The sequence below is a fragment of the Lonchura striata genome, chromosome 3, assembly GCF_050655825.1.
Source record: "Lonchura striata isolate lonStrDom1 chromosome 3, ASM5065582v1, whole genome shotgun sequence".
NCBI classification, from domain to species: domain Eukaryota; kingdom Metazoa; phylum Chordata; class Aves; order Passeriformes; family Estrildidae; genus Lonchura; species Lonchura striata.
The window spans coordinates 102,837,691-102,862,806 of record NC_140705.1 but is presented as its reverse complement, the minus strand read 5'-3'; the positions used below and the strand labels follow the sequence as shown (position 1 = coordinate 102,862,806).

The window sequence follows — 25,116 nt, the reverse complement described above, 5'->3', positions numbered from 1 at the left end:
CATGTCATTGCTGCAGCTGTGTTTTGTGGGAAAAACATCTGAAAAGCTTCAAGATGCCCTGCTTTCCTTCTTATTATATTGGGAGCTTGCAATCTGCTAATCTTAAAAGGAGAGGAACTGGCCATCTCTTTCTGGGCAGGTTCATTGCTCTCTGCTATTAGTTCCTTGTTCTTTAGAGCCCTACTTTTAACTGGGCTTACTGGAGGATCTAGAGTAACTGAGAGCAGAATCTTCTGTATGGTGACTTTTAAAATACCTCAACTCTTTTTTTGGTTGTGTGTTTTTTTTTTATTTTTTATTTTTTTTCCCTAAAGAGTAAACCAGCAATTTTTGCAGAATTTCGTAGTGGTAGAATTTGCTCCTTCTTAAGTAACAATGAAAATTTTTTCCAATCTTTATCATGATTTGATTTTGAGAACTTCAGCAGTTATCAGTGAATATACTTAAAGTTTCTGTAATATATTCTTTCAAGTCTTAGTTATTGCTCCCAGAAGGAACCAGGACTTGATTCTGTCCACTTCAAAAGCAGAAAAATCTAGTGTAGATTGCATCTACCTATTTACCTAACTGTAATAATAGATTATTCTTATCTTTATTTCTTTATAACCATCAGACTCTACTCATGTTTTATTTTCTTCTTGGAACAGCATTACAGATTTTTCCAATTATTTATTTAAAGCCTTGCTTTTGCCTTGCAAATGCATTTTTTTTTCAGCAAGTCTTTCGTCCAGCTTCCCCATTATTTATATTATTCTGGACTACACAGTGCAGACCCTGTTTCTGTCATATAGAGAAGAAAATTTGAACCCAAACAGCATGCACCTCTGCAGAAGCAGCTGACCAGTTGAATGGGAGCTGTGGGAGTGCTGTGTTCTTGTACAGTGACTTGCTGATTATTAGTTTTGGCCAGCTTGTTCTAGGCTGCCCAGTTTACATCAGGATCCTCAGAGTGAACAGCTGAGGTTGCAAAGCAGGTGATGTGTGAGCTCTACTTTCTGAGCCACCTTACAGTGTAGGCAAGTGCAGTACCTTATGAATGAGTCTTTTTGGTGTCACAGGGAGTTTCACATCTGCAAAGACAAGCAGCAGGGTCAAATTAGTAATGCATACCATTGCTAGTGACTCAAAAGGAAACTGTAGTAATGGTATTGTAGTTTTTGGTACTGCCTCTGGGTAATTTCTGCTGTCTAGTAGCTGCTTCTACAAAGACAGCTCAGGTTATTGCTAGGTTGCAGTGTTTTAGCTGTGGCAGAGGGTGTGCTTTCAGACTGCTCTCTTTGAGAGAAAATTTTTTCTTTGATTTGCTTTTCCCAAACAAATCCAAAGCTCACTAAAAATTAAGCAGCTGTTACCCTGTCCCTGCCTAAATAGTGAATCTATAGTCTCTGTGACGCATAGCTACAAAAATTTTGTACCAAGGATATTTAACTTCCTCTTGTACATCAGCTTACAAAAAAGAGTGGGGAGGATGCAGGTTTTTAGCATGTTCTAAACATGTTCTTTAAAAGAACAAAACTCTACACTTGCTGTGCTTTAGAGACCACAACATGCCTAACACGTTTGTTTCAAAAAGAAATTCACAGCAGTTTTGAGGGTAACCTGGGTGACTCGTACTGGTGATGCTTTTCTTGTTGGGCCAACCAGACTTGCCCAGCAGGTCTTCCAGTGTAGCAAACCACAGTTCTGTAAGGATTCATCCTGGTTCAACTGGTGCTTGCTCTGCCCCATCATGCCTCATCTGATAGCCCTGATTGTGCTGGCTTGCCCCTTCCAGTTTGTTTTTGTTTTTTTCACCAGCTCAGATTGTCCTGTGATGTTGCAGTGACTCTCTTCTGCTTCTCAAAGCAACTTAGGTAACTATTTTAGATAAATATTTTGGCTAAAGATAGTAAGGGAAATAACTGGGGTCTTCCCACTTTACATGTGGAGGGTTTTTGTTTACTTGTTATTACTCCTAAGCTTTGTGTTTGAGTAGGTGTCACTAATTATATCTTGAGTATTACATAATAATTTGAATATCTTGGTGTTCAAGTAACTTAAAGTAGCTCAGTTTCAGTCTCGCTGCTTTCATGTGTTACATTTGTCATGCAGACAAAACAATCTCAATGGAGGAGTTCACTTTTCCATAATATAGCTAAAGATAAAAATACCTAAATGAAGATGTTCAGATGAAGAGATCACGACTTCCTAGCAGTGAACACAATGGATTATTCTGGCTAAAATGCATTGTTGCCTCCAGCTCTTGGGGTTGGTCCCACTTTTTGTCCCGAGTTTGATGATCCCAGATGAATCATACTCTGCTTCTTTCATATTAAGTTTCGAACTATCTTTCAGATTTATGTCTTTGCTGCAGTTCTGCAGCAGTAAGACAGAAAAACATTGCCAGTTTTTATTTGCAATGTGTGCTTTGTGATTGTAAAGACTGTTCCTTCTCATGCTGCAGGATGAAGTTGAAGGTTTTGTTGTAGCTGTACATATCCACTAAGAGAGAGTTCTGTTAACACTGTGTTTTTCCTCCTGGTATCAGGCTGTCAGAATTGTTTAGGTTGGAAAGGACTTTTGAGGATCATATAGCTGAACCCCCCCATTCAAAGCCAGGTCAGTTGCACAGGTTCGTGTCCTGTGAGGGTTTACACAGCTCCAAGGATGGACATTTTGCAACCTCATTGTGCAACAATGGAAGCATACTGCAGCAGAAATGTTTTGGTGGTTTGATTGTTGGGGGTGGGGGGGAGGTTTGCCTTGTGTTGAAGTGAGGTATCCTTTATTTTTTTTTTATTTGTCCCTATTACGTCTCAACCTGTCACTGGACACTGCAGGGAAGATTCTGGCTAAGTCATCTTTACACTTCTCTCTGGGCCTCTATCAGGTACTGACACATGAGTACAATTTTCCCTCTGAAGCATTTTGTTCTTCAGGCTGAACAGTCCCAGCTCCCTCAGCCTCTCCTCCTATGAAAGATCCTCTGGTCCCTTCATCATCTCAGTGGCTCTTTGTTGTGGTTTAACCCTAGCCACCCCCCAAACCCCACACAGCTGCTGGGTCAGTCCCCTGCTAGCAGGATCTGCAGAGAATTGAAAGCAAAAGTGAGAAAACCCATGGGTTGAAGCAAAGGCAGTTTAATAGGGAAAGAAAAAGCTGGGCACACAAGCAAAGCAAAACAAGGAAGTCTTTCTCCAGTTCCCCATGGCAGGCAGGTGTTTGTTCAGCCATCCCTGGGAAAGCAGAACTCCACCACACAGGTGTTTGCTTGGGAAGACAAGCACCAAACATCATTCCAAACATCCTGCTTCTTCCCTCTTCCCCCCACTTCATATACTGAGCATGAAGTCATATGGTATTTTCTGACTTGAATCCAGGAGGGAACAAGTTCCCCACTCATGCAACAGATGGGTATTTTTTATAAGATAACAGTAGTTTTTAAGGGAAAATAAAGACAAAAGCACCATAACACTTTTATTCCAGTCAGTGTTTACCGAGTCAGACCCTTTCAGCTCTGTTCCTGCTTGCTTAGTGGCACAATAGTGATGGGTAAAGTACTGTAGCAACTTGCTGGGTTCAAGTTTTTAAAAATACAGTGCCTCAGCCAACTGCCATTTGCTTGAAAGGATGATAAGGGTAACAGTAGTAGGAAACTTTGAATTTGTAGCACATTTTCCTTACCCAGCAGCACTGGTATGTTTTTTTACCAGAGAAAACCAGCGTTCTTTCCTCCTTTCTTGCTCCTCTGTAGTACCTAACCTTTTGCAAAAAAGCTTGCTGGGAATGTTCTAGTGGTATTGTATTCCAGAATCTCTGCTTTCAAAGCAGTCTTTCATAAAGTAGTCTTACAGATACAGGTTTCTTTGATATATATTTTGAGATATGTTTTGCATTGTAACCATACTTAAATTACTGTAGTTTCAATATACAGTACACTGAAAAGGATTTTGAACATACCAACTTAAGGTAGTCCAACATCAAATTTGCCTCTTGTTAAAAGTAGACATTGGTGTCAGGGGTGAAACTCTGAAATTTTGACTCTTGCATTTTAAAACAACAAAAAAGTATTACGTGGATTCAGTATTTAAAGTCATGTGCATAATTGGTGAGAATCCTTTTTCACTTGCAAAAATTACTCCTGTGGATAAAGAGACCAACATACAGGACCCACAGCCTTGCCTGACAACAGGTGCAAGTGCTGACCTCTGTGATGGGAGGTAGTTTGTGGTGTTTCCATTATTGCCTCTGACCTTGGACTTGAATCAGAAAGTGCAGAATGGAAAAAAAAATTGTATGTCTTGATTGTCTCTTAAAATTTTCAAATCCATACTCTCTCTTTAAGGAGGAATAAAACATCTCTGGACCAAAATTCCATCAGATATTTTTTTCATACAATAGGTCAATGATTGTCAAATGAGGTTTCTTTTCATTGTGCAGTCTAAATAAGCTGCAAATCTTGTCTTTGCACTATGTAACAACTTAGCCGAGATCCTTCTATTCAGAACCTCTTTGATATTTGTTTTATGAAAATATGATTCTTTGCTTCTCTCACTTACTGCATTACAACTTTTTGGTCATCCCCAGTGTTTAGAGGCTCTTGACCAGGAAAAGGCAAAAGTTCATCTTTAGCTTAGATTCTTTTTTTTGGTTTATGATAATCTTAAAGATATTCAGGTAAACTTATGTTGGAAAGAGACGTTTTTGAACATAGGTTGACGTTATTTCTTTCCACGCTGTAACTGGGAATGACCAAAATGGTACAGGATGTCAGCTTTGCACATAAACTGAAGTGGTGGCCATTAATCTGAACTTTATTTACTCTTGGCTCAGGTTCACCTGCCTTTTTAGGACCTTGGTGACAGTGTCTTTCTAACTAGGTAATTTTTTGTGTGCATACTTTAGAATTTGTCAGGATAATTTTCAACTTTTAGGCCTGATCATTTGATTACAGTATCCCTTAGTAACCTTTACTTGTGCTGGTTTTTTATTTTGAAGTATTCTTTAATGGTGAGAAAAACTCGCTAGACTACCCTACTGTTTCGCTTCTAGACTTCAAACAAACTATTTTTTTCTCCTGGCAGTTATACCATCTCCAGTATGTAAGGTATTAAAGCTTTAGGATATTAGTTCATGGAAGCACTGATGTTCTTCTGGGTGGTTAATGTGTTTTATCTGTCACTGGGGAGGAATGTGCTGTTCAGCTCGCTCCTTCTGCGAGTGCTCTGACTCATGAGCGCGAGGTGCTTCAAAAGGATTTCAGCACTCCATCTCCTTCTTCAGTCTTGCAGTTGATTTTCTAAGAATAGAAGCAGCAAAACAGACAGCGGTGTTCCTTCTCAGCTGCTACAGTTCATTATGACTGTAGTCATGAGAGCTGACATCAGTCTTTACATCTCACAGTTCCCGTTTACCTGTGTGGCTGCAAATACTGTGACTTGTACTACTCCTTGGGAGCAGGAACCACCATCCAGAGCTGGGCTTCCAATTTGGATGATCACAACTATGAGATGTGGGACTTGGATGCCTCTACATTTCAAGCAGTGTTGTGGGAGCAGCGTGAAATAACTGAGACCTCCAGAAAATGTGGAGGGTATGTTCACTGCAAAACATGTTCTTGTAATACTTAAGATATATTGTAACTCTTCCTTAAATATCTGCTGTGGTCATAGCTTGTGTATTTTGACAGTATCTTTTAATTTTAAAAGTTTTCTCCTCATATAAACTGCTTGCTTAATACAACTGCAAAATACTGAAACTCTTGAAATGGTATTGCCAGTACTTGATTCAGTGGAAGAAGTTTGCTTCCTTGAAGGTGAGCTAAGGTTTTGCTGATTATTGATTCTCATTCACATATGGATAAAAGGAGCCCTCTCTTCAGCCACAAACATCATCTCTTGTGCCAGTGAATTATAGAACTCCAGTAAACTGTACCCATGAGGTCTTGAACGTGCACTCCAGGAAAATTAAGTCAGTCTTCAAAAGCAGTCATTGCTAGAGCCTATTTCCAAAAGGAACTGCTTTGCTTTAGGGAAAACATGGTTCTTGGGTTGGTTGCAAAGGTTAGAAAGGTTGGTTAGAGCCAGGGCATCTCTCTTGTAATTATCTCTTGTTTTTAACACTTGTGTCTCTTGGTTAATTGAAGTAAGAGGGTGGGTTGATTTAGGGAATAAATACTGTGACTACTAAAGTGTTCTTGTTCACAAAACAGATCTGACTTTAAACTGCAGGAGGAGGGAACAGAAGCTAAGAAGAACTGAAAGCAAAAAGAAATTTATGTTGTTTCATACATAAATACATGAAGTGTAGAGGTGTGCAAAATGGTTGGTCGCAATAAAACAAATATGGTGACTGGGACATCTTAAACCCAGCCTTGGTTTATGTTGTAGGAATAACCTGCCTTTATTTGCAGCCTTCCCTTCCCCAACTGCTGTTCCTGCTCTGAATTTTCTATTTCAACTGTTTTTCTTGGTTGAAATAAAGAGGAAAATTGTCAGTGCAATCAGTTTATCATCATAAAATTCTGAATCAAGTTATCTGTAAAGGATACTCTTTTTGTTAGCAAAATCTGGTTTGAAATTGCATGTTTACAACCTAAAGATATGGATATTGTGGTAGCCTTGAAATCAACAATACTTCTGTTAGAAAGCGTACATTCTTTAATAGAAGGAGGACAGTATATGAGGTGAAGCCATGTTTAATGAGATATGATATTGTATGTATGTTCTTTTCCTCCTTTTCTGTGCTGCATATTTCTTTATCATCTGTACCTCTTGTGTGTTATTAAAAACAAGAAACAAATTCTTCCTTCGCAGTAGGAATTTTGGAAGGAATGGGTGGGATAAGAAGAGCATATTTCTCTTTCAAGTAGTATATGTCTGGTTTTATGTAGGTGTTTTTAAATATATTCTGACCCTAAAATACATGCTTAATAAGTGTAAAAGACTAACTGTACAATAATTAGCTTAGTCCATTTTTTGTTTTCCCGTTTTTCAGTGTAGACAACCAGTTCTCAGAGATAAATACCTTAACCTTTTTGTGAAGGGCAAAAAACATCTAAGTAGTATTTAACCTTTGGCATCACTTCTGGGATTTCATAATGCCAGCTATCAAAGAATCCCATCTTAAGGAGAGATAAATGAGTTGAACAACTGTACATGCACAGTTGAAACATGCTTTGACGAGTCATTTGTGAATAATAGTAAAGCAGGATTGCAACTTGCCAGACACAAATGCTTGACTAAGAGGGGAAATGTTTAAAACATAGAAACCTGGTTGTCAGGCATTAGTCACTGCTGAATACATAACAATAACACTCTTTCTGCTAGGTAGCAAGGTGGCTTTTGAGAAAGGCTGCTCCTCAGTAATGCTGTTTATTTGTAGCTGAAGGTTTCCAAGCAATCGACTAAAGGCGGTTCTGTTCAGTTCTAAGAGTTGCCAGTCTGCAGCTTCTTAAAACAAGTTTGCATGAGGTCTTGTAAAATGGATGCAAGTGATCAGAAGGAAAAATAACCTAAGGATGGGTGCAAAAAGGCAGTGCCCTGTACCTGAGGAGGAATAACTTTGTGCACCAGCAGCACAGTCTGGGAGCTGACCTGCTGGAAAGCATCTCTGCTGAAAAATGACCTGGAGGTCCTGGTGGACAGCAAGCTGTCCTGGAGCCAGCAGCACCTTGAGCAAGAAAGCGAGCGGTGTCCTGGGGTGCATTAGGAAGAACATTGCCAGCAGGTGGTGGCCCTGCCCCTCAGCTCTGCTCTAGTGAGGCCACATCTGGAGTGCTTTGTACAGTTCTGGGCTCCTCAGTACAGGAGAGACATGGAGCTACTGGAGCTGGTCCTGTGAAAGTCTACAAAATGATGCAAGGACTGGAGCATCTCTCTTAGGAGGAAAAGATGAGAGAGGTGACAGAGGGGACGTCATCAGTCCTCTTAGGTATCTGAAGGGAGATGTCAGAGGATGGACCAGGCTCTGCTCTGTGGTGCTGGGCAATAGGACAAGCAGCAGCAGGAAGAAACTGATGCACAGAAATTTACATCTGAATATGAGGAAGAATTTCTTTACTGTGCAGTGACAACCTATGGAACAGGTTGTCCAGAGAGGTTGTGGAGAGTCTCCCTCACAGGAGATAGTCAAGAGCTGTGTGGATGCAATCCTGTGCCATGTTCTCTGGGATGACCCTGCTTGAGCAGGGAGGTTGGACTGTGTCAGTCACTGTGGCTCCTTCCAGCCTTACCCATTCTGTCACTATGTGGAAGTTCTTAACTTCTCCCAGTTTCTAGAGAAAGTTGTGAATATTGTGTGGACTCAAGTCTAAATAGCAAATAAAGTGGATATCCAAATCAGTTATGTGTTTACATATATTGTAACTTTTAGGTGATTTGTGTTTCAATAGTTGTGATTAGAATGCTTAAGGTGACTTCCCTGACCTTGCCATAAAATATCAGAGTTTAAAACTCAGTGCCTTTTGAAATAATAAATTAGGACTTAAGTTGTCTCGAGGCCCTATGCCAATTCTTAGGGCACACACTGTAGTAAAAATACTGACTATAACAAAGAAGAGATGATAAAAACTTCAGAGCACTTTTTAAGTTTTAAAATGCAGTATGCAGAATAAAGTTGTTCATAATAATGTCTGGGCAGTTGTACAAATCAGTAGACTGCCATTCTTGCAGGTATATTGAAAACTATAAAATAAATCTAGTGAATGTCTAGTTAGGTTAGTAGTCCTTTGCTTAGCCTAGTGACACACTGTAATTGAAGTGCTTGAATATTTATTCATAGCGTCACTTGCATACAGACAGTTACATTAAGAACATGATTACAAAGTAGCCATGTGTACTGAGAACTCACAGTAGCTAGTAATAGTTCAGTAAAAATTTGGAAAAAAAAATTATTACTTTTGTGCTCTTCTTTAAGCTCTATAAGGATTAGCTCATAAAAAGCTAAGTCTGCAGCTCATGAGATGAAATATTTTCTTAATGTTCTACATTTTGGACTTCTTTTTATGAGAGAAGGGTAAATATTTCTGTCCTGGGGCTCATGTAATTGCAAGTAGACTTGTCTTTATCCTTTCCTGGTGAAGCCTTTAGCACAATAACCTGAAGTCAGAAGTGAAGTCTTTCTTTAAGCTAAATCACTTCTGTCTTGCCACATTAAAATGATTTCTTGCTCTTTCCTCACTTTATGTTATTTTACTATGGTAAACTGCATTTGCAGAAATCGAACTGTTGTCAGGCTGCTGACACAGAACGCTGTCTTTAAAAAATGTGCTCTGGAAATAGAAGCTGTGGAGGAAAGTTTGCTGGATCTCATGCCCCCGAATGACAAATATTTGTCTTTGGGCTGTTTTTTTGTCTTCTTACAGTGGAGCAAAGCAATGTTGTTGGTTCTGCTGCCATGCAGCTGAGGTTTTGATTTCAATGTTTCCAACTGCAGTAGAGGAATGTAATAGTGCAAGTATTTCTTAAAGCAAAAGTGAACTTAAAATTCTAGTGACTTGAGGGTTTGGTTTTTTCTTTAAAAAACTGTAGTAATGGCAGTGGTTTTTCTGCACACTTTTGTGGTTTGCTGTTCTCTTTTCAATCCAGAAATGCTCTGTGAAGGACTTACACAAAGTGATTCTATTCTGTTTGATAATCAGATCAATCAATTGACCATAAAGCATTGTTAAGCACAAGAGACGTGATTGCCCGAGGAGGAAGAAGCTAGAGGAAGGCCAGCTGGTACACTGGGATTTAATAACCCACTGCAGGAGCTGAGCTGTTAGCCTGGCTGGTTGATAGGTGTTATTAGTGGAGTAAATTAGTTGAAGAATTAAATCAAACTTCATTTTTCTTCACCTTGTATTTGCAGTGGGATCACAGAGTTCACCTTTTTCTTACTTCTTAGCTGAAACTTCTTAGTGCATTGTGCTTTGCTTGTTTGTTTTATACCCTCTCGTGTTTAACAACAGTAGGTAAAATAGGTAATGAGAGCAGTTTTTTTCCCTTGTATTTCTTTAACTGGGCCTATCTGAAAACTTCAAAGTCACCTATTAGTCTTCACCTAGCATATTAAAAGTGTACTTTTTAATAGCAAGTTAAGCTTCATAAGTTCTCCTCTTTAGTTGTTTTCAAGTGTATGCTGCTTCTCATGGCTTCTATTTTTCAGTCATGACCTTCATTTTAATCAATTGTAAAGTTAGATCCCCAAATCATTTTTAAAAAGCTTAATTTTAAATGTTACACAGTTTAAGTTATTAGCATTAAATTTCTATGTTCCAGAAATGTTCTGTCTATGTTCTATCTGTAGTCAAGAGATGCATTCATTTTCTCTGAGTGATCTAGAAATAAAGTAGTTTTATTTGGAAACAATTAGCTGCTTGTGAGAAATGTGATTTTGTAGATACTGCTTACTTTTTATTACTTTTAGAAAGCTACAGTTCAGTAGGACAACTGCATATTGGCTGCTTAATAGAAACACTGAAGTAATAATTTCTAAGTTGGTATGTGGTTGATTCATTTCCCTTTAAAACAATTCTCATTTCATCTTGTTTTCTTGCTCGGTGGGATGCTGCCATAGTGAGATATGTGAAGTACTTGATAAGGAAGGTGTGTGTCAACTATGACCACCATGGCCAAGCGTTTTCCAGTGTTTATGGGGTGAGAGGGGACATCACAGGGAATTTGCACATAGTGAGGAGGAGGGATAAGGGACTCTTCCAAGTTGATGGTGAGAAAAATAAGGAAAGATCTGTGCTTAGCTTTCCCAGGGAAAGGAAAGGACATTGAACATTATGGAGTGAATAGTCCTCTTCACCCTCATATCTCTAGTCTGATTTTATCTACTTGTGACCAAATACACAATTTTATTTTTTTATTTTGTGTTCTCTCAATTCAGCACTAATTTTGTAGCTGTTAGAAAGTAATAAAGTGGCAAATTTCAAAAGTGTGATGCTAATTCATTTCTTCAAGGACAGGGAAGCTATGCATGGATTATTGCTTCTTGTCTTCAGTGCGTAGCCTATTACCTTTGCATCAGTTAAACCATCTCTTACAAGACAGTAATTAGCCTGTGCTGAGAGTTTTTCACTGCCTGAAAAACTTCTAATAGTACAAAAGAGTGCAGGTGAAATATTCCTTTTGTTGTCAGAACTGAAAATAATAGCCAGTAAGTACCACTTAAGATACGGAACAAAGACAGAAAAAGTTACATCCTACATGCATGGGCAATACATCTTATTTTTCTTTTGGAGCTTCACAGAGCTCCTCTGCCTGTCTCCATCCTTTCCCTTTATCCTGCACTGCAGTGTCCATCCCTCTCACTGAAGAAAGAGAGACCCTACTCACTTGTCTCTCTTCCCCAATAGCAGCATTAGACACAGTCAGTCTATCTGACTCAGAGTGACTCTGGTCTTTAGTTTACAGCATGCATTTGCTAGTTTCCCATCCTGTGTTCTTTGGGAGGCAGTCTTCTCTTTCTCCACTTAGTTACTTCATGATGATGGAACTATCAATTATAACCCCTCTTCCTTATCTCAGCGTGGTTTTGATAGTCAGTGTAAATGTTGGATGATAATCAACTGTATCTTCCCTCTGACATCATTGTTGCCACTCGAGCATCTGGTCTCTGGTCTATAAAGTATTAACTAATACATTCTGTCATCCGAGCAGCATTTTCTGAACCCACTTCCTTGCCTTTAGCTAACTTGATTAGATTAGAATGAATGAGTTTGTTTAACATAGCATTTTAAGCCTAATGATCCAAATACAGATTTTTTGTTTTGCTTTTATTGGAGTAGAGTAGTATTAGTGAGTATAGAAATGAAAAAAACTTGCTAAGTTTAAAAAAACAAACAAGCCCAGCCAGCAAAACCCACAATTGACAATATAATTTTCTTTTTAATCTAATGAGGTGAGATAGATGAATACAAAAGCTGGGTCAAAAAGCTTATGTAATTTTCAGACCCTAAATATAGAATGGTGTAATGACACTAAAAGATCAATCTCTGTGCACATGTTCTGGTAGAGTATTTTTGTTTTGTTCTTATTCTGCGCATGCAGTTTCAAACTAAGCTGGATACCCCCTGCTTGGAAAAACAGTCCTGCTAACATTCCTGCCTTATGCTATGTGCCAATATAAATTGACATGTAGCATGTAGGTTTCTTTATAATTGTAGTCTGGGTGTGGAGTAGTTTTGTTTGTTGATAGAAAAATTTCCATGTTCTCATTGTTAAATTTACCTTTTTTTTTTTTTTTTTTTTTTTTAATAGTAGTGGAATGGGGTGATGATGTTAAAGCAGTGTCAGAAGATGAAGCCATGGTGCTGGTGAACCACCAAGCGACGGGTGACGTCTGCACTCTGATGATGTGCCTTCAGGATAAAGGCACGGTAGGCTACATCCGGGGTGGGGTGGCTGCTGTGTGTGCTGTGTTCCCTGGGGACTGCTCGTGTCCCTGCGTGGCCCTAACGGCTCACTTTGGGGTGTTAACCCATCTCAGTAGGGAACTTTTAGTTTGGATTTGGTGCAGTGTGACAGGCTTGGAGCAGGTATAGACCCTGAATGGTGTCTTTGGAGAAGGTCAGATGTGAGCTGAGTCACTGCATCCAGTCGAGGTTAACGCAGAGGGAAGCAGATCTCACAAGTAACCATGGACTTGACTTTTTCCTTTCACCTGATGCCTTTGTGCAGCTCAAGCCAAATTTGCTCAGACCAGCACAGGTCTAGCTTCTTGGTTGTGACTTTATTCCAGCATGGAATTTTTCTCAAAGCTAGAGCAAACTGTCTATTGGATTTTGGTGGGATGCGCATATGCCAAAGTTAAGCTACCTAGCCAAGGTCAAAATTGCTTGAGATCTTATTTCACAAGCCCATAAGGATTTCTTGGTGAGATGTGTAACTAATGTTAATTATTCCATGCATTGCTGTTCAGAAGATTCATATCTAAGGTGTGGAAACCAGAGTATAGGATCTAAAAAGGAGATCAGATATCTGTACAGATCAGGAAGAAGGGCATGTGTGCATGATTAGGCTACAGAGGGTAGGAGGTGTACCTGTCAAGATGAAAAAATGCATCAGCTGTATCTGTCTTAGTGTTGTCTTCTTTCTTGAAGTGTCTTAATGTTGTTTCCTTCATCATACTCTGAAGAAACGATAACTGATTTTTGTTGCATCTGCACAATTTGTACCTGGCACTGTTTTTCTTAGTGCAAATTAATATAGTTACAGGTATGCTTACGTGTATCAGTGATTTACCATCTTTTCATGGTAAAACACTGATAAAGCTATGCTTACCCATAACTGTTTAACTGTTTTAGAAAGTTTTCCAGATCTTGCTTATGACAGCAAAGCTTATTTTTAAAAAACCAAACAAACACAAACAAAATAAAACCCAACAACTTTTAAACAACCGCACCTCACAAAATATGAAAATACTAATCAGGATGGAGCAGAGACTTCCCTTTTCCCTTTTCCCTTTCCCCTTTCCCTTTCCCCTTTCCCTTTCCCCTTTCCCTTTCCCCTTTCCCTTTCCCCTTTCCCTTTCCCCTTTCCCTTTCCCCTTTCCCTTTCCCTTTCCCTTTCCCTCTAGAGCAGGCTATTGTAAAAGTACTTTTGATTACTGTCATTTCTTTTGAAATTGAGGGATTTTGGTATATATGGTATTCTGTGCTCTATGAAAATGAGTAGAATGACAGAATAAGCTCTTTAATCTCCCTCATCAAGATTGTACATAGGACAATCTTGTGGTAAAGATATGACTGTGAGGGTGTAGTCCTGATGATATGTATGGCATATGATCTTAACCACTAGTTTATAGATATAAATCTAAGTCATGTTTATCCCATTTGACCCCATAGCTTAAACATGAAATGTTTAAGTCAAGACAGAGTAAGTTTCAGTGAATGTAAGAGATACTAAAAATTAAGGAAAGCATTGAGATCACAAATAATCTTCACCATGGAAATTATTAGGTTTGCATGCTTTTGGAAAAGCAGAAAATCCCTAAAATCATTGCCTTTTCCCTTAAGTAGTTGCAGTCATTGCTCTTGGAATGTGCGTGTCCAGAGCTTAGTATGGCTTTGATGTCTTCAGCTAATAAAGAAATAAAACAATACGAGCTTCAATATATGCTTAAAATATAGCATGAGTAGTACAAGTGGCTGAAAATAATGAGAAAGATCAGGGTATTTTATCTTTGCTAGAACTTGCTGGATCAGGTGCTTTTAAATAGCATGATTTGTATTTCTAAAAAGATTTGTCTTTACTTAGTGTGACTGTGAAAGTAATGGAGGAAAAAAAATAAACCTACCTGTCCAGAAACAATCATTGTACCGTATGCAAATGTTTAAATTAGTCAGGTTTCCTTAAATCCAGTTTAAACTTAACATGAATTCCTTCACAAGCTTGATACTCATCTATCAGCAAGATTATAATTTTCAAGATTTTTTTTTTGTTTAGGAGACTTAAGCTTGTGCCAGTCCAGAACTTCTTTTGCTTGCTTTTACCAGCCAGTACAGACCAAAACCAGATGTAATCTGCAAGCACATAGAGTTTAATGCTGCTTAAAAAAAAAAATGTTTGTGTTAAGACCTCAGAAGTGTTGAATTTAAAGTTCTGTATTTTTCTATGTAGTGAGGCAAACTCATGAGACAGTCTTGTAACTTGACAGTGTTTCCTGAGAGTGGGGTCAGGAGCCATGATGGTATTTTTTTCTAATATTTTATAAATCCTCATATGCCAATGAGAGTGTAGCCTGTTCTAAGGCGATTTAATCTCACAAAGCAGTAAGATAAAATACATGTGCTGAGATATTTCTGTTATTTAGATTCACTTACATGAATAATGAAAATATAATCTCTCATTAGAGAAGTGAAACTTTAGCTAAAAATTAGAATTTTAGTGGAAGCATTGTTTGATTAATACATGATGCCATAATAGAACCCAGGCAGCAAAGTTTCAGGTGAACCAGAAGTGACCTAATTACACTTTTAGTAAAGTTTGAGAAATTGTTCCAACTTCTTTGTGAAAGTAAGAGTTAAAAAAATCACTAAGTAAGCTGTGGTCTCATAAATATTGAAGGTTATGTGTTTAACAAAAAGAAGTAGGTTAAAGTGCTGCTATTGCTGCTTTCTGACATGACTAGGACTGATAAATGTGGGGGTTTTTTTTCTGATTTGTAACAGAAAGTAGTGCCAGGAAGGGTGCAATGGGGACAAATCTGCAGTGTGCAGATCTCAAGTCGTACTTTCTCAGTTTCATTGTTAAGTTACAGGTGCTTAAAGATGAAAGCCAGTCTGTCCAGGTTGCTTTGTTATGAAATCTGTGTAGACTCAAGTGAAAGTGGGCCTGTGAATAGAAGGCACCTAGATTTTTTTAATATAGTTGGTAAAAGTTTTTTCTAGCTTCTGAACTTGCTTAACCATAAAGGAAAAAGGAGCTGAAGGGACATCCAGAAGTTTTTTAAGCCATTGACAACTATTAATTTGTGTTCAGAATACTTCTAAATGTCTTTGTTTAAACCTCCTTGAAATGAAAGTGATAAGAGGCTCATCTCATAAGTGCTGTTTTATTGCTGAGGATAGTAAATAGAGGAGTCACTACATAAAGAGTTACCCACAAAATTTTGCAGTGCCCTCTCTTCTGCCCTTGCTAGCAGAATAAAATAAAATATCCATTCATCTCATTTGCCTTTTGACTGCAGGCAAGATAAGTGTGTCCTATTCTTTGAGCTGCTTTTTGATTTGGTACGTTATTAAGGGTATATATTAATTTATACATAAAAATACTTTGTACTTCTTACCATTGCCTAGGCTTGCAGGCAGATTTATGATCATTGTCTCTGAAGTTTGTCTCTTTGTAGCCCACGCACAGCAGACTGTGTCTCAGTTGTAATCTGCGTGTCACAGTCATCTTTGACAAAATCTCATCACTCCTCAGAAAGACTAGGGAAGCTCAGGGATGCTAGTTAGAAGCCCTAAAACGAGGTGAGATGGACTTCAGACTTTGAAGAGTAGTGATCAACTTGCAGGATAAATCTGCCATTTTCTAGAGAAAAAGACAGCATCAAGTAGTATGGTAGGGGAGAAGCAGCAGCACTGCTGGGCAAGAGTTCCTCATCCAGGATTGCCATGGAACATCTGGGACCAGTGTTGACTCCTCAAACGACACATTTTCTTTCCAGCAAAGCAGAGTATTAAGCTTGCTTATCTCCTCCAATAAAATAGATTGTGTTGGTTTAATTTCTGCTTGATACAATAGAACAACAGTTGTCAAAATGCCAAAGCAGTAGATGAACACTGGCAGGCCTGAGTACTGCTGCGGGCTAGATCATCATTAGTGAAATTTTGGTGGTGTTTTTATCAAAGGCTGTGGTTCCCTCCACCAGCCTGTCACTTTTGGTTGATGCATGAGCTTATTGTAGTGCCTTGATGAGCAGTAACACCTCTGATGATGCTTTTTTTAACTCTTGTCCTTAGGGCACACCTTTTCTTTCTGTTTTTTTTTTCCATAAAGCTTTTTAGTTTATGGGAAGAATGTTAAAGTCTGCAGAGAAGAAATTGGATTTAACATCCTCACTTTAATTCAACACAGGCCTGGAGATAGCTGTAGGATAAACAATTTCCCAATATTAGTCTCAAGTAAGGCATTGGATCTAGGGACTAATTTATCTTTTGTCAATCACAAATACATAGGGTGCCTTTGGTCCTTCAGATGTGTAGCATCTAGTAAGGAATACCACTGGCAGACAGAAAGGGATACTAGCATGTTATCTTTGTTTCTTAGGCTGCTTTATTTTGTGTTTGCCTCAAAGTGCGTATGACAGATGCAAAGCAGAAGGTGTTTGAATGATCATCTGACCACCAGAGAAATGTCACAGTCCTTCATATTCTTTGTTGATAGTGGTAAATGGAAGAGTACTGGCTTACATGACTTCAGGTTCACTGAACTTGGGTCAGTCATGATGTGGCCACATAACACAGGGAAGAGAAAAGGCAGCCTGGCCTATGATAGGGAACATCTAAGAGACATTGGATTTTCCAGTTTTGGAGAACCACTTCCTACCCCTCTCCAAAACTATATGTAGGAGAGATAGAGGGAAAAAGACTTTGTGAGAAAAGAAGCTTTTTCCTTCTGTTGTTTACTTTGTTGCGAGTAGTTCTCTATTTTAAATCTCAAAGGACTGAACAGGTAAAGTAGCTGCCTTCACTGTCCTGGTAAGAAGTGATGGTCAAGTGAATCTATTGGCTCAGCCTCTGGTTTTGCCTTCCCACTGTGCTGCTTGACTGGGACAAGCCAAACTGGCTGCTGTGCCATGGCTAATATTGTAGACCTGTATATTACATAACAAAAAAGCAGCTATTTAATCCTACTCTTGAGGGAGAAGCACAGTACCTGTGCTGCTTTATATTTTGGGCATAAAGGACCTTATTCTGTTTATTTGCTAGTTTTATTACTGATGTAAGAGTGACAAGAATGTGACCAGTATATACATAATTCATTAATCTCTGCACTTGATAATTCAGTCCTTTTTAAATTTTTTTTTTACTTTTCAGGTTGTCCGTCAGATGATGTGGCTGATGGACCATATTTTTAAGTATACAAACTTTGGCATTGTGTCTCTAATCCATGGAGACTTCTTTATAAGACAGGTAAATGGAAACACATAATACTGCTTTGATTTATCTTTATATTTGGAGCATTGTGGTGTTACAGGACTTACTTTCCACTTCCTCATTGGTTTGCATGATGAAATAGCTGTGCTGTACAGTGTATATTTGAGGAGGTATTTGTTCTGAAGCTACTTTATTTTCCATTTTATTTTTATTACTTGCATGGACACAAATGATGGTGGAATCCAGTTGTGACGGGAGCCTATTATGAGAGAGGTGTACAAGCAAAATACATGGGCAGTCCTTTTTGTCTCTGTTTCTGAGCACACCTCTCATCTTTCCTTAGTAACCTTGAAGCCATGCAGAGAGTCTGGTTAGGTCATTCTTCTGGCTGCAGAGTTTCAAATTAGGAAAGGCAGAACCATCCCTTTTGATGGTGACATAGTAGTGGATCAATTTAAGGTGATGATGGACCTGTGTAAGTAGTAATTAATCGATTCTTGAAGGTTAGTTACTATTTGAGCATTAGGAAAGAATGTCTATTGAGCTCAGCATCTCAAATATTAGTGAGTGAGACCCTCGGATTATTTCATACAGTTTGGGGTAGGATTTTTTGTTGTTTGGTGGCTGTTGGTCAAACTGCATTCTCAAAGTAGAAACTCATGGAAAGCATGAACCTGTTGCCAGTTACATGAACTGCAATATCCATCATACATGTTTCTTTCCTCTCCTTATTCATTTGTCTGGACATAAAATGTATGGAGAACCAGAGAGAATTAATGAATTTTCACATTGCACAGAAGTTGATTTACTCAGAATGAAATAAAGAAATGCCTAATCACAGCAGTACACAGCTGAAGTGAGATTCACTAACTCTAGAGGCATAGTTAGAAAATAGAGGTCTCTAGAGCTGTCTGTTGTAGAGGATGGGTGGGAGGAGCAGGGTTGGATGCTTTGTAAAATATAAATCTGTTCCAATAGGTAGAATTTACGATATGCACATTTTAAGGTACACAGGGCAGTCACCTTGTTAGTTATGATTTCTGAATGTGGGGTTGCAATTCCAGTTACAAAACCAGACCATCACTGAGCTGCAAAAACTAAGGCTTTTCCTCATTTTTGTAAAGTGGCTGACATAGGCAACATCACCAATGCGATGACATTGTGAGTCTAAAGATAAGCCAATTGAAAATAAAATGTTTCTGGGCTGTTAGCCTTTGGGTTTGGCAAAAATACTTCATATGAGTGAGTAATGGTCCTTTGCCTAATTCTAGACAGGCTCTAGTAATATTTGTATGGTTATTGTTCACTGCTCTTAACTGCTGTGCTATCCTGGAGTCCTGTGGTCTGATAAGAAAGGACTGGCTTAACTGAGGACTGTCTTGCTTTGTAATTACATTATGATGAGCAGGCAGAGCCTTTTCCTTCCCTCTCATGTGGCAAGTCAGAAGTAATTGCAATGGTGAGACTTAAATGTAGGAGAAGCACTTTCACAAAACTCACCTTTAGTAAAATACTATCTTTCATTCAACCCCACTTGTTCCCTCTTCCTTCCTCTGACCAAAAAAAATCCCAACTAACCACCAAACAGTGTAATGTTTGTAGCAGTTTTGTTACCACTTCAGAGAATTAAAATCACCTCTGCTGAGGAGAGCTTTAATTTTGCCCTCCTGTGTCTTTTGAGTGATTTGACAAAGTCACTTTGGAGCACTCAAAAATGCTAATTAATGTAAAGAGATTCCTGTGAAAATTCGGGTAGCTTGATGCATGCAGAGATGGGACGGGGAAAGATTGTTCCTGAAGATCTTTGTGCAGTAATTAAGGCTGTATCTTGCTGTTCTTAAGTGAAGAAGTTGTCCTGATGCACCAAAGAGGAGAAATGAGTGAGTCATTGGAGAGTGCAGATCTGAGTGAGGTCTGTGGTTCTGCTGTGGTAACCCAGCTGAGACCTGATCTAGAGGCCTCCAGGAGGTACTCCAAGGAGAACATTGCTTTTTATTGTCTCAAGGGCTTATTTTTATGTCTGAACGGAGAGAAACCTTAGAAGTAGAATAATTATGTCTGATGTTATCTCTTTTAAGCAATCATTTCATTTAGATATTTTATCCTTACAGGGGAGAACACACCGTGACCAGCAGCTTGTCTTACTCAAAGATCATCTAGAAAAATATTACAGGAGCCGCAATCGGAAATGGATTGTTTTATTTCCAGAGGGTGGCTTTCTTAGGAAAAGAAGAGAAACAAGCCAGGCATTTGCCAAGAAAAATAATTTGCCATTTCTTAAGCATGTCACCCTGCCAAGACTTGGGGCAACACAAGTAATTCTGAAAACACTTGTAGCTCCACAAGAAAATGGAGCTCCATCAGGTGGAGATGCTGTGAGAAAAGGTAAAGATCATTTCACTATATGGGTATAAAGCAAATTAAATGTCAAACATTTGAGTTTAAAAAAACATTGTGTAGAATTGGTCTCTTTAAATATAAAATACATTTTTAAAATGTTTTCATAATTAGTTTTAGTTCTGCTAACTTTATTTTTGGTGAGAAAAAAAAAAACCTTAATTTTAATTTGATTTATTCTGTGGTATGGCTGCGTGAGTGCTTGGCTTGGCTCACATGATGAATGAAGCAGATACTGGAATAGGTACCCAGAGTGAGCAGGAAGGTGATCTATTCCTTTTGGCAAGATTGATAGTTTGCAGTGGTTTGAGACAGCATGGAACTATGGCAAAAGTATTTCTGGAATATGCTAGCTATGTTCATATTTTTATTCCAGGCTTTAGAAGTTTATTTGCTTACACTGCTGTATATTTCATTCTTCTTCCTGGACTATTTTCCACTGAGTTCAGGTTCTTCTGTTCTGTGCAGATCATTGTGTTGCCTGTCCCCATTGTTGCTGGCGTTAACTGTCATTGATCACTAGATTTGAAGGATTGTTTTGGCTGTCACGTCAGAAGAGTTACGAGAGAATAAGAATATTCCTGCACCATTATTGTTCTGGGATGCCTGGGGCTATAGGGGAGGGTATAGATAATGGCTGTAGTTATGGGACGTGGTGCTTTAGTCTCTCAGTTTTTAAAATTAACTTGGCATGTTCAAGAGCAGGGTGAGATCTTTCTTAACTTCCTTGTGGATTTCTGTTACTTGTTATAGAAACAATGGATTGGGTGGTTGTGGTAGTTTCTTACTGATGGGTGGGGCTGGTGTTTCCATAGCCAAATTTTTTGAAACAAAGATCCTTACTAACGAAGCTACATATGCAGAAGACTTTGGATTTTTTTATGTCTGAAGTTCAAATCTCAGGGTTAGCAAGAACCCTTGTACAGAAATTGATTCCAAATTTTTAGTTTTGAAGTTACTCTTGTCAGCATAAGAAATAAATTGAGATTATGTTCTTGGAGAGGTGAAGGTAGGATTTAAAATGAGCTGGAAAATCAAGCTGTGAAATGCACCAAAGTGTTTCCTGTCAGGCTGCATTCAGAAAGGAAATGCTGAAGAAAGCTCTTGTTGTCGTAAAACATCTTAGAGTTAAAAGAGAGAAGCTGAATACCCTGGTCCTTGTTAAAAAGTTTGGGTTTTTTTCTGAGGAGAAAAGTTTGGCCTGTTCCTGTTCTATTTCTTGCTGTCTTAAAATGTTAGAGAGAGTAAGAAGTTCCCCAAATTAATTATAAATTGTCTGGTTCTGGAGGGAGACCAAAAGCGCTTGTCAAACACCAATTTTATATTTTCCTATTCTTAACTTGCTGTCAACTTAGCTGAACATGAAACTTGGCTTCATTTTTTTTCCCCTCTTTGAGTGGCATCATTCAGATTCTAGAGAAATGAGCATTTCATAGTAGTGGACCTAACTGGGTACTGAAATAAAGGAATTCTTTCAGAAATAAAATGGAACCATATTGTCCATCCTACTCAAGAAAAGATAATTGGACAAAAATAGGAATGAAATGCGTGGGTTTAGCTGTCACTCTTTCATAGTAATGGACTTGAAGAGGTACTAAAAGGGATGAAAAAGAAAAGTGAAAGTAAATTTTATATGCTGTGAAAGAGTAGTATTTGATACATAGTGACACTGAGGTGTTTTATGTCATCTCTTCTTTTAAGCTCACAAAAATATTTCCAGCATTGTAAAACTTCCCTTTCAGAGATGTATGAAATAGTTCTTGATTGTATCTTGTATAAAAGATCCTTCCTCTTATCTCTTGCTTTCTGAATGCTTTTATTGGTCTCTTGCCATGTCAGAAAATGTGTGTTCAGTTGAATGAAATATAGTTCTATAAATTGCTATGGTTATATTATAAAGTTAGAGGTCTAACAAAGTTAGTGGATAGCTTTACTTTTAATCTCTTCCATCTTTTCCCTTTTTTAAATCACATGAAAAAACCATGGCAGTGAAATCAAGCTTCCCTCCTATTCAGGTGCCACTGTTAAGCTGTGGGTGCTAGAGCCAGGTGCAGTGCACAGAGGAAAGGTTTTGCTTGGGAAGTGGTTTCTTTATCAGAATCATCACACTTGAACTTCATGGTTTACTGGACACATTTTTCATCTGCAGCACTTCTTGTGCTCTGTACTTTCTTAACAACGTTCCTGGAGTTCTGGGTTGCCAAATTATTCAGCTTACTATAATAAGCTTTCTGCTCCATCATATTCTGTCTTTTTGTTTCCACCAAGCTTTATGGTAATTCACCTTCCTCTCCCACATGATTTTAGGTAAACTGGTTTATAGATCAAGAGTTTTCTTCATAAAAAATTATGTCCCCTTCCTGCTGAGTTTCCTGGGTAGCTATTTTAATGTTGAGTCCTGATACACGGTTCTGTTCTTGTCTGCTGTCATTTTATTAGTACTTAATTAATTTTAAATTATCTTTGTAGCTTTTATACTGTTGTAAATTTGATACCATTCTATTTTCTCAGCTGGAGTGATGTGTTAAACTGGGTGAAAGACGAAAAGACAACAAAGGAAACTATAATAAAAGGTGGTTCATCCTTCATATACTGTTATCACGGTTTGACACAAACCAAGTCAGATACAGTTGTTTGATTGTGTCATGCCCTAGCCCCTCAGCCCAGCTGGCTTTTGTATGTCACATGTCACCAAAGCTGTGGCCTTCAAGTCGTAGTTCAAGAATTGGGCTAATTGTAGCTCAATGCTACATCATCTGCCCTGCTCTAAGGTCTCTAATCTGATTTATGGCATCCCTTTGGTAGAGGTGGGTTTATCTTGAGAAGTGCAAGGTTCAGTAACCTCCCCAAAAATTCATTAGTCTTAATTATGACCTTAATATCCAATCCCCTTTTCAATTTATTTTTATGCTACTAATGAACTTAGCACAGTTTAGTAGCTGATTCTTCCTCTGAAGTGGTAGGAAGAACAAATGTTCCTGGGCAAGGCAATTAATACTGGTTGATAATTCTTGTACTTTAAGTGATCAGTTCTTTATCAGGAGCTTTTCCAGGACAAGCAGCCTCTATTGTCTTAATTTTTTCCTCTTAACAGGTTTCTTTCATATTTAAAAACCCAAGTACCAACCTTCATCAGAGTGAATTTTAACTTATTGCTGGTAAATACTAAATTAAGCTACTGAAATGCTTATTGCTTTTGCTGCCCTTGGGAACTCTTGCTTAGTTTAACAAAATTATGTAATTGTATTCCTAAATTAATAGAAGGATGGAAAAACATAGGAAAGGTAGTACAATAATTTGATAGCATGACCACTGCTGAAGCTAAATAATGCAGAGAATGTAGGCAAGTGATGTCTGTCCCTGAAAAAAGAGTTTAAGGTACTTCTGATGTCTGATGAAAGCCTCCAGGTGGGACAGATGAGCCAGCATTGCTGCCAGCACCACATTCCAGCAGAAAGTTTTAGTACAGAACAGAAATAGGGGCAGTATAAAAACACTTGATGAACAGCCATCATCACCCTAACCCTGCAGTGACCTAAGTGTGTGTTCACAGGGGTATTCTACAGCTTTTTGATTTTTTTTTAGCACAACACTTAATCTTTGTCATGGTTGCAAATACACTGTTTCTTCAGTTGATAAGATTTGACTTTGTGAGTTCCAGGACTATCAGAATGTTCTAAATGCATTTAGAGCATTTAGAACGTAGAAAGCTGACAATTCAAAGGAGCTTGAAGCTATTGTTCTTCAAATATGCACATTCCAGAGCTTATTTTTGATCAAACTTGCTCTTGTGTGTTTTTTAAAGTCTCTTTTATTTTACCATGCAGCAATATTTTGTCTGATAAGAGGTTACTATGAACTTAGAGCCATACTGGAATCTTAACTTACTGTTTTCAAATGCAGCAGAGTACATTCAGTTCTGATGCTGTTTCTCTCAGAGAAATTGAATTTTCACTTCTACAGGGTTGTAAATTGACCTTCATAATTGATTTTTTTAAAAATCAAACTTTTTCATTCACTGTTACCTGAGGAATTGGACTTGAATAACATGTGAGAAAGCTTTTGATTGTTGTTTTTTTTTTTCTTCCTCCTGGAAAAAAGGCTTCTTGTTTTGTTCCAGGTGATTTGTTGCATTAAAATCTTGGAATTATGAGTAATATGTTCAGTCTGAGAGTTAATCTTTGGAGAAAAAAGTTAATTCTGGGGTCAGTGATCCAGTTGATTGCACAAGGACAAGTAGAGAACAAGGGACAAGTTACAAGAACAGATTGCTGTGCAGGGAGAGGCAGCAGCCTCTTTGGCTGCATTCAGCAGAGTGGTGCAAGTGTTCAGGAAACCACACCTGAATACTGACAAATACTTTCTTTTTAAGTGCAAGCTGCAGTCCTCAGGTCCACACCTGGCTGGTGCATTCTTTCCCACTCTGAATCCAGTCTGGCAGTGTGACACCATCCAGAGCTCAGCTGGAGGCAGGCAAATCTGTCTGTGATTTATTCTTTTTCTCAGTGGCAAACACTGGCAGTCTGCTGGTGGGTTTGAGGGGTTCTGTACATCATCTGATCTGGTGTTTAGCTTGAGTTGACCCCAGGAAATAGCAACCCCAGGGAGAACAAAGAAGGGAATGAAGAGAAGCTCTGAACCCCCATAAATTTGGGATTGTAGACATCTGTTGTGAAAGGACTTTAGAGGATGACAGCTTGAGTGCCTTGAAGACTCTGATGATGAATTACTTCTGAGTAAATATGGAGCAACTTAATACCATTGAATCCACAGTGAAGAAAACAGTTGTGAAGATTTGCCTCTGCTGATGATTTGGGAAAAAAACCAAGACCCCAAACAACAAACAAGAAGCTGTTTAAATTTTACTTTTGATTTTTTTTTTTTTTTGTCTAGGTCAGAAAGTTGTTGTTCCATGTGATTGTTCAGTTTTGTCTTAGCACTCATAAGGCAAGTATGTACCATTCACACTAAGGTACATCGCTGCTGCATGGTTTGGGTGCTGTTGTGTAGGGCAGGTGCCTATGGGCATGTTTATGGGCATGTTCAGAAGGTTTATGTGCTATTTTTAAAGAATCAGACCCTTAACATTTTCAAGCAGTGTGAGAATCTTCACCTGTGCTGGAAGTGGTGAGCAGACTGACACCAGA

The 25,116-nt window shown here is 38.5% G+C and overlaps 1 protein-coding gene across 2 annotated transcripts in view; it reads left to right on the top strand.

The window, feature by feature from the left end:
- Nucleotides 1–25,116, top strand: part of LPGAT1 (lysophosphatidylglycerol acyltransferase 1) — a 58,481-nt gene that overhangs the window by 14,453 nt on the left and 18,912 nt on the right. For both annotated transcript variants that reach the window (XM_021547611.3, XM_085576027.1), the window contains 3 exons: nucleotides 12,231–12,349; nucleotides 17,513–17,608; nucleotides 19,684–19,957. In XM_021547611.3, coding sequence (XP_021403286.3) covers nucleotides 12,231–12,349; nucleotides 17,513–17,608; nucleotides 19,684–19,957 — 489 coding nt within the window. The remainder of the gene's footprint in view (nucleotides 1–12,230; nucleotides 12,350–17,512; nucleotides 17,609–19,683; nucleotides 19,958–25,116) is intronic.